Source organism: Hydra viridissima, unplaced genomic scaffold (genome assembly GCF_058129835.1).
Source record: "Hydra viridissima isolate aposymbiotic clone 2 unplaced genomic scaffold, HvirCarnegie_v1 scaffold_1, whole genome shotgun sequence".
NCBI lineage: Eukaryota > Metazoa > Cnidaria > Hydrozoa > Anthoathecata > Hydridae > Hydra > Hydra viridissima.
In genome coordinates, this window is record NW_028324300.1 from 4,321,590 (window position 1) to 4,332,136 (window position 10,547).

A 10,547-nucleotide genomic window follows, 5' to 3' on the forward strand; every position below is an offset into this window, starting at 1 on the left:
TTTGCTGTTTCTTCATTAATCTACATACCATGGTTCTTCGAAGACCAATAATAAACGCCATAACTCTAACGCCTAGGATCGTGTAAAACAAAATTCGTTAAGTGCATTTTTTTGCAAAGAACATTAAAGAACACCATTTTTTTAAAAAAAACGTTCATCTATTACCTTAATTAAATCAATTATCTTTTTTTTTAATAATAATAAAAATATTTATTAAAAAATTGTCGTAAATTCTGTCATAAAATTAAAATTTACAAGAAGGAATCACATGTTTCACAAGAGTAACATGTTTTCTACTTCATTTGTCTAACTCGAAAGAACATTCATAATAAACCAAAAAACATTTTTTAATAGTAAAAACCAGCCTGGTAATGTTTGCTTTTGAGAACAAAATTAACCATAAAAGTTAGCTTACTCAAAATAGGGAATATTTGTTGCATATTTTTGTACTTTCAATTCTAAATTAGAGCACTTTACATTTAGAGACATGAATTTATACGATTCTTAATCAGCATAGAATTCTCTATCATTATTAATCATAAAGATAGGGGCAGAAGGGGGAGGGTGAATGTCGAGTAGCGCCTATGTTTGATTTTGATCTTGAAGTTTGTCCTACAGTAATGTGCTCCAACTGCAGAAGAAATTTGTTTTGTTTAAACAAAGATGAAACTATATATATATATATATATATATATATATATATATATATATATATATATATATATATATATATATATATATATATATATATATATATATATATATATATATATATATACATATAGTATAACACACATATTATATAATATATTTGATAGTAAAAAATATACTTTAGAAAGAGAATTGTATTTGACAATAAACAATGTATATAAAGATAAATAGAAGTACTATTAGACGAACCTCTTCACAAATATATATCCAGACAAATGTTGAGGCATACTTTAAATGTGACTGAGAAAATTTGTGGGCTCTGCTATTTCAATCTTGGTATAGATAATTAACATTAAGATTTTCTAATTTAGAGATTTTAAAGAAAGATTTATTAAAATGTTTTTTCTCTTTATGTTATTTTACAGTTTGGTTCAATACATTTTTATTGTTTTCATTTATTTCTAAAATAAATATAAAATTCAAACTAATTAACTTTAGTAAGAGTTTCTCGTGATTTTCGTAAAATTAAAGCTGTAAACAATATCAGTAAACCATTTGGAGATAAAAATGCAGAACAAGCAGCATCTGGATTCTTAAAAAGCAAAATGGAAAGTTAAAGTATTGTAAGTGGAGAGCAGTTCAAGTTGTCTATGGGTGTAAATCTTCTTTCTGTTATAGTAAAAAAAAAGGAAATTAATTAAAAAAAAAAGAAAGTAAATACGATTTTATTCCAAACTATTATGGAGCTATCAAATGTATTAGAACCCTCTAAAAATAAGTAATCTAACAGGTGTTTTAGAATCAACCACTAATATTAAAATGGATAAATTGCAGATATTTTATATGAATGCAAAACAGAGGATTTTGTTAATGGCCATTTATCAAATTTATAATTGAAGAAAGAGGTATTGATAATCATAATGCAATGGTAAGAATATCTTAATATGGCGGTCAAAACTTTTTAAAATTTCTAATTAATATTTTTGATCCAAAAATTCATTATTCTTCCTCTGAAATATATGAAGATTCTGGTGTGAAATAAGTTATATTCTTGCCGTTGTGGAGATGGTCTCAGAGAATAATAGCAATCTGAAAAAATTATTGGCAAGTGAATTTTACTCATTTAATTTAAAGTGTGCACACAGTGTTTTTGGACTTTCTGGTTGAAAGCACATTACATACTAATGAGAGTATACCATGAGTTAGGTTTAGATGGAAACGATCCTAACACATTTATGTCTCCGTTAGATATTCTGGAGACTGATGTTAACTGCAACAGTCTATATTTTACCAATAATTGATTGTTGGTAAAAGTCTTCATTAATGAAATCAGCAATCTTAGGTTTGGAACTGGGTACAGATTTTTCTGTTAAAATTGAAGACTTCAAAAGTTCACTTTCTCTTCAATTAATATACAAAAGATATTTTTGGCTATGATTTAACCGTTTTATGGAAAATACGTATTTTAGTATCACAATAATATAAGCTTAGGTTATTATGTAGAACAATGTGGTGAAGTAGTTCATCACAAATTTAAAAAAACATGTGTGAACTCTAAAAGAAACAGGGGCACAAAAATTATGGAGAAAAGCTAAAATCGATAGTAGTGAATTTTAATTTATACAAACAATAGGATAATATCATTTGTAATATAGATAAATTTTTGTTATGGGTTTTTTTTTGTAAATAAGATAAATGTAAATGGGTTTTTTTTAGATTACTATAATGGCTGACTTTATTAAAACTTTGGAAGAAGAAGAGCAAAAAATTATGCGTTTTAATTTTGAAAATATACGTATTTAGCAATTAGTTCAGATTTTTTTGACAACATAAATTGTTTACTAATACATGATTGATTAAATGTAAAATATTTGGAGTGGTTGAGAGTTCAATCTGGAAGTCAATTTGGAGAACAGTTTCTTCGTGATTATAGGAGAAAATCATAAATTCTTAATTATAAACATCTTTGATTTTTAAGCAACAACAAATTCTTTAACAAAATATTCTTTTTCCCCTCAATATATCATAAACATAATTAAATATAGCATACTCTCATTTAACAATAGGTTATAAAACGACCTATATTACTTAGCGAGAAGGTAGTTTTTAAACAAATAGTTTGTGGTTTTTAAATTATAGATTTTGTTAAAAAATTTACTATTAAAACGATTATCAGATGTCTAGGTTGTTGCCAAATATTCTGCCGAAAACTCTCGTTTCAATTTGCTGTATATACTCGTGTTTAATCTTCTTTTCTTTAAAAATCAACCATTTAATTCTTGATAAATCAATATATATATATATATAAATATATATATATATATATAAATATATATATATATATAGAAATATATATATAAAAAGGGCGGGTGATACATGTACACGGTATCTGAATTTTACAATTTTTTCTTGTGCACCGTTATGATATCGATTTTAAGTATTTTCATATGATTGTGGAGCGTGTATACAGATAAGGAACAAAACAAATAAAAACTCCGTAAAATATCTTTTCTGAAAAACTACTTACAAAATAAATCCCATCAATAGCTACTAACTAAAGATGTTACAATAGCTTATATAAAACAACGTGGTTTTCATATACAGAGAGGAAGCTCATAAAGGATGCGTCGCTATGAAAACAACAAATTCGCATTCTTTGAGCGGCAAAGATAAGTTATCTTAAAAATTTCATTAGCAGTATTAACTTATTATTTACAAAAAGAAAAAAAATAAAAAATAGCAACATATGCCATTAAATATTTACAAGCAAAATAGCTTTTCATTGGATTGCAGTTTTGACTATTACCTAAATTCTTTCAGCAAATTTATTTAGTACGTGTCCTTTAAGCTGAGGTATACGACTAATACGTAAGAATTTACTTGCAGCGTATTTATTTTTTACAGCTTGGTATTTTGAATTGTCCATAGAAAGTGTTAATACTGAAAGTTTACTAACAGTAGGTAAAATAGCATCCTCAGTATAACCACTATAATGCACTAGAGTAGGCGTCTAAAAAATAAATAAACAACTCCAGAAAAGTGTATAGATATGTGGCATCACAATTGGCACCAAAGAAGTTTTTTAAGTGCAAATGAAAACTCATTAGGCTTAACTTAGAAAGTTAGTGAGAATTTTACAGAATGAAGATATCTACATAAGTTACCAAATAATTTACATTCTATCCTTACCCAATTTGAATCATCTATTAGCTTCATTGAAAGATATAATGCTGCAGCAGCCACTTCAGATGGTAATTTAGTAATAAATTCATATTCTACAAGTGTTAACTCCATGAGGTATTTAGCTAGAGTATGTTTTTGTGCATCAACCTGATAAAAGTATTTGTTGAAAACATCAAAAGAAAGACCTTAAGTATAGGACTTGGCTCAATTGAATGAAATGATAACAAATGTACTAAGGTAACTACAAATTCTTACAGCTCCTGCTTTTGAATTTCTTCTCAGGAAATGCAAACATAATGGGTTACTGAAGTCATATTCACAAGCTTTTAACATTTTTTGCTCCATCTGACGAATCTTTTCCTTTGAATATGCATTGTCTGTTATATAAACAAAATCTCCAATTTCAGGAGCATACATTTCTTCATACTTAGATGCAAGTAACATCGCTGTCACGCCAACCAGTTGAAGCTCGGCACGTTTAACATTTTGTTTCTAAAATCAAGAAAACAAATCAATCCTGTTTACCATTATCTTGCACTTACTTTTAATAGTGTTCATCATTTAGATTTAATTTAATATGCTGGGCATTAACTCTTAAAAAGCACGCACAAAGAAATTTACTTAAAATAAAAAGATAATAACAAGTAAAAAGAAAGCCATACATTTAGAAATCTATCTAAAATATAGATAGTGAGGTACAGAGTTTCTTGCAAAAGATTAAATCTTGACTGCACCTGGATTAACCAGTCAACCAAAATGCTTCTCATTTTAAAATTTATTTCAGTTTGGTTTGGCATATAATCACCAGGTACTAATCTTTGCTAAAGTATAAAAAAAAGAAGCAAGTTTATCTTAAGATAATGACCCAAATTTGATTAAGAGTGTCTTCAAAAGTAGAATAAGAAAGTCTACCTTGTAAATAACACTATATTAAAAGCTATCTTAAATGCATACCTCTAGTTTATTCATATATTTATAGATGTCTTTAACATATTCAGCACAAAGGGTTGGATTCCCTAAGTCTTCTAGATCAATATCATCCACCTCCAAGTCAGTAAAGGAGTCTATCATAGAGTTAATTGGCAGGTCCACCTCAGCCATATCTTCAAGATTCTGGATATTTTTTTTCATCTGAACTTCATTTAAGAGATTAGTTTGAGAAATCATTCTCCCTAAACTTTTATTTGTTGGAGCTTTTTCTTCTAAGGCACCTACATCTTCTTTCTAAAAATAAAAGAATTAGAAACTTTAGATGGTAAGATAAGTTTATTTGCTTGTATTTAGCCTTAAAATATGGACTGCTAGAATTCAGGTTTGAATTCCATAAAAACTCAAAGCTTTACCATTCTAAATGTTAAATTTTAAAACTCAAAGCTTTACCATTCTAAATGTTAAATTTTAAAACTCAAAGGTTTACCATTCTAAATGTTAAATTTAAAAACAATTTTTGTTTTGAAAAAATTCTTTCTTTTTTTATAAACAGTAAAATAAAATATAACAAAAAACTGAAATACAAAGCTAGCAAAACAAGCAGAGAAACTTAAAATGTTCCAATTGTTTTCCAGAAATCTAGTCTTATATCATCTGGAGGAATTATTAGCTAGAAGGGAACCAATACAAATCTTGAAAATGACACTAACTCACAGAAATAGAAAGTGGGAGATAATTTTAATGAAACAATTACATTTCAACTTTTTTGACTTTACCTTATATTAATTTATAAGAAGATATATCTTATATTAATTCATGAGAAGATATACCTTATATTAATTTATGAGAAGATATACCTGATATTAATTTATGAGAAGATATACCTTATATTAATTTATGAGAAAATATATAGGATGATGCAGTAACATTGGTTGATCATAATTTTACACTTGTTTTAGAGAAAATTTTTAAAACTTAAGAGCTTAGCTTTTCTAAGTTTCTTAATTTCTGCCAAATAAATAGATATTAATAAATGAAAAGTATTTTAAATAACCATATACAAAAAAAAATTGTACAACATTAAAGGTATCTAATGCAAAGTAAAGGAATATTTTATTTTACAAAAGCTGTTAAAAAATTAATTCCTATATTTTTTGAAATAATTCATTCGATCACTATTTCCTAAGAACACTCATTTGATAAAGATTTTGATGTCATAAATATATGTATTTGGTATCAAGTTGAGACAGCCTGGAAAAAAGACATTTAATCAATTATTAATCTACTGGTAATTTAATTAATGGCAGATATTTCTGTTAATCAGTACATGCAGGGTTTGGTTTGGGGCTACTATGATTTTCAAAGTACTTTCTTTCATTAAATGAGTAAATTCATTTGGTTTTAATCTTTTTGTGTATATACCTTTACTTTCCCACCTAGTTGAGGTCTTCTTTGAATATTTGAAATGTTTGAGAGTGCAGTTCTAGTGCTAGTAGTTTTGCCACCAAGTACATTTTTGGTACCTATTCCTTTATTAAGAAGATTTTCTTCGTTTCGAGATATCTACAAAATTAATAAGAAAAATTTACCTAACCATTCAGCTCAATAGAAACCAAAATCACCTCTTTATTACAATTGAAAAACAGTATAACTAGGTGCATAAATATTTGTGCAGAAAAAAGATTGTCCTAAGATAAGACCTAAAGAAAAAAACTCTATAAAATAAAATATAGAAAATTATACCAATATTCTTCGCTGAACACCAGCCATATTAAGATTTTTTTAAAGAGAATTACTGTCAGGAAACACACAACTTCAAGAAAGAAATGTTGACGTTTGAAATTTTAACGGAACATTTGCTCTAAAAGTTTGAACGGCCCGCTCCTCAACATTTGATTGGTTAGAAACCTTGAAAGAATTTAAAATTTAATCAACTTAAAAACTTAAAAGAACATTTTCGCGGGCGAACACTTAACTCTTTACTTTTCTCTAAGTTATTCAAATGTCTTTTTAAGAACCTAAAAAGGTTTAATGACAATGACACAGAATATCACTTGTTTTTAATTTTACTCTTTTTACGTTACTATAAACTATTACGATGGTTATAACATTACAACAACCTCAAACCATATCAGTACGGAGGAGATCAGTTAACACCAATAATCGCTAAATTTCCCTGGAGAATTTTAAATGATATTTCGTTTGATAATCCTAATAATTACGAATTTTAGCGGAAAAGGTGAAAGAACTCGATAATAGAATTTTGCAATGCTTAAAATTTTTTTAGGTCTTCAAGGTCATTTGATACATTTAGTTTAAATGCTCTTTGACAAAGTTCATAAGTAAAAAGTAGTATGATGCTGCAATCCTATTAATATATTTAAAATTTAAACTTAGTTCTTTTGAGTTTGTGTATAAGTAAAAGTATTTTTTACTTAAACACAAATAAATTTACCTTGTCAATGAAGTAGAAAACTTACGTCTGTTAAAAATGTCTTGAATTGTATGTAGTAACACTCCTAAATCGTCAAGGTATATAGTGATTCCAAGCTCAATTGCAAGGTATTGCTTCCAATCAGGTGTGATCACTAACAAAGCATTCCTTTTTTTATATCTTTAAAAGACTCGAAAATTTAACAACTTTGATAACTACAGTTTTAACTAGAACAAGGTTTTCTCTTTAATCCTCATGATAAAGAGGCATTTTAAAATGGTTACCATGATGATCCAGAACTCTTGGATCTATTGTAGCTCTTATTACAATGCCTTAAATCCTGCTTCGAACCAACTTATCTGTAGATTAATCTGTTTATCATGACAAGCAACTGTATTACGGTTGGAGAACATATATTTTTCGCTAAATTTTATCATTCAAGTCAAAGATGTACTCACATTGGCAACTGAAGAAGAGCTAATACAAGCATCTTTTTAGCAGTTGTTCTTAACTCCATCTTAGAAAACCTCTTAGAATCGGTTAACTCATTTTAAATAAATTCACAGCAATTATAAGGGTGCATTTTGGAACAACCTCAAGTTTGCAGGCTAAACTGTTAATCACATTTTTTTTGCACTGTGCTGAGCTTAGCGAATACATTTACCAATTAACCAGTGTTCAACAAATACTTGTTTCGTTTGAAGTATCAAAAAGATGACTCATCATCCGAGACTTCCATTGATTTAAATGGATCAGTTAGTCTTCGTACAATGATTAAGGAGAATGGTGCTATCAATTTTTATTTCCTTTAATAGCAGCTTGTTCCTATCGAAGGTTGTATGATACAAGTATTATCTTGCACTAATTTCTCTTAAACGACAATCATCGCTCTCATTACACTAGGCAACAAAAGTTTGTTTCAATCTATTATTAATGGCAATTTTAATGGTGAAGTTTATTTTTGTGTTGCTTCAGGCGTTTAGTTTGTTATGGGTGATTTTTTTATTTTTATATTGTGATTATGTAATGATTACCTTTTCTTTATTATTTTTTAAAGGAACTAAAAAATTATTAAACTGCTTATTAGAATGACTTCTAGAAATTGTAAATTACTGCTTCTGCTACGTCTGTGGATGTTATATTGGACCTTCTCAGGTGAAATGTACAACTTCAAGGGATACAAAGTATTACCAAGCTTATGAGAAGTATTTTGAGGATATTTATTATGAACCAATATAAACTCTGGGCTCCTCATGTTACCTGTGGCTGTTGCAAATCAGCAATCAAATGTTGGTTAAAAGGCACCGAGAAGAGAATGCCATTTGCAGTACCTAAAATTTGGAGTAAGTCAACAAATCATCTGAATGATTATTACTTTTGCATAATAGACGTTTTTGGTTATAAGAAGTCTTGGGACAAGAAAAAGTTAGTCTTCATACATCATCCTTATCCAATATGGAAATATCGGATAAGGATGATTCATGATGATTATTTGGAAAAGCAAGAAGATGGAACTTGACAATCTGGTGGACATCACTTTCCCAACCAACATGAACTTGAAGAACTTGAGAAATACCATCGAACAAGACAAAGATCCTATCTCAGTACTTTACAACCAACAAATTTTTCTTCTTCTGTTCAGATGTTGGATGGGACTGTTTCAAGCAATTGGCATCTCACATCAACCTGACCCATGACGGCTATTTATTGACAGCTCTAGAATGAGTTTAAAGGCGGCACTACTTCACAATTGAAATCAACATCCTTCCATACCGGTCGGACAGCTGGAAAGAGTGCAAACTTAAAAAAGGATTTTGCTGCAAAAGATCAAATATGACAACTACAAAATGGGATGTGTTTGGAGAATTTAAGATGTTTGGTTTTCTTCTTGGACTGCAAGGAGGATTCACTTAGTATCCTTTCTTGTGTTTGTGGAACAACAGAGATACTATACTAACAAAGAGAATGGACTGAAAGAAAAGATTTGCAGCCAGGGGTTCATAATCTAAAAAATGTTGCTTAAGTACCAGTGGAAAAAATTCTTCTTCCTCCACTCCATATAAAAATGGTCTTAACTAAACAATTTGTCAAGGCATTGGATCACAGTGGCATAACATTTAAGGAGATTAGATCAATATTTCCTAAACTATCAGATGTCCAAGTTTTAGCTGGTGTGTTTACTGGACCACAGGTAAAACAGCTGTTTGCATTAGAAGATCTTCAAAACAAAATTGAAGAAAAAGAAAAAAAGAGTTTGGATTGCATTCAAGCATGTTGTTTCCAATTTTGTGAAAACTATAAGGAAATGGTTGATGAACTACTTGGTATTGGGATTTGGACCGCAAAATGTCACCCAAACTGCACTGTATACACTTTCATCTTGACTTCTCCTATCCAAATCTAGGAGCTGTAAGAGAAGAACATGGAGAAAGATTTAACCAAGACATCCAGATGATGGAAAAGCGGTACCAAGGAGGTACCGAGGATTAAGCCATGATGGGTAACTTTATCTGGAGTTTGGTCCGTAATGATGTCTCCACTCACAAAAGAAAAAAAAAGGTATATTTCTGAACTTTTGATGTTAGCTGATGTTATGTTATGTTCAAGAATGTAATTTAACTTCAAATTCAATTTAAATAAATGTTAATTGAAGTTTATCCATTTTATTATATATTATTTTTATTTTCTGTCAGTGTCATCAGCTGGAACACACTACATTTTCCTTATCTCCACAATCGTTGTAGCTAGACAAAAACTGAAGTGATAAATGTCTTTTAGTAGCTCGTAAATTACGCGTTCATTGTCCGCTACATTTTTTAGTTTCACGTTCATTGTCTTAGTTTTTTCTTCTTGATTTTTCTCCGTTTGCTTTGATAAAGATGAGTTTGAACTTTCAGAATACCTACGTTTCTTTATTTTTCTGTACTTCGCTCTTTTCCATTTGATATGGATTCAAAGAAATCCAATTAGTTTAATTCCAAAAAAACAGTCCCGCACCAAGTAACAAAAAATTCATTAAACGCTTCTTATTTACAATTAAGTCCATTAAGCAAAATAAAAATTAATTCGCTGAAATAAACACAAGGATTCAGATATTTTTTAAGTTTGGCAACTTTGGTTCTTCCATTAATTTGACAACTCTTTCAGCACAAATAATTATAAGTGGAGTTTCTACATTGGACTAGTATTCCAATCCGTTGAAAAGCACTTAATGGCCACAGAGCAATTTAAATCTGTTCCATTCTCCATTTAGGAAAAAGAAATTAAGAAATAAGAGCATATGTGGCTCGTAGATTCCATTTGCCATTCTATAAGATGGTAACTTACGGAATTAAATATATAGATATTT

The 10,547-nt window shown here is 29.0% G+C and overlaps 1 protein-coding gene across 2 annotated transcripts; it reads right to left on the bottom strand.

Moving 5' to 3' along the window:
• Nucleotides 1-3,138: 3,138 nt before the first annotated feature.
• LOC145187912 (G2/mitotic-specific cyclin-B) lies at nt 3,139-6,642 on the bottom strand. Of its 2 annotated transcripts, none has more exons than XM_090067893.1 (8): nt 6,508-6,642; nt 6,187-6,327; nt 4,789-5,058; nt 4,497-4,655; nt 4,090-4,326; nt 3,841-3,981; nt 3,458-3,661; nt 3,139-3,281 (listed from the first exon to the last, which is right to left on the bottom strand). In XM_090067893.1, the coding sequence occupies exons 1-7, from the start codon at nt 6,532-6,534 to the stop codon at nt 3,458-3,460; spliced, it is 1,179 nt and encodes a 392-aa protein (XP_089924019.1). In that variant the 5' UTR covers nt 6,535-6,642; the 3' UTR covers nt 3,139-3,281. The 2 variants fall into 2 exon arrangements, with proteins under 2 accessions (XP_089924019.1, XP_089924016.1); XM_090067890.1 differs by having other exon boundaries at nt 3,139-3,329.
• Nucleotides 6,643-10,547: the final 3,905 nt, after the last annotated feature.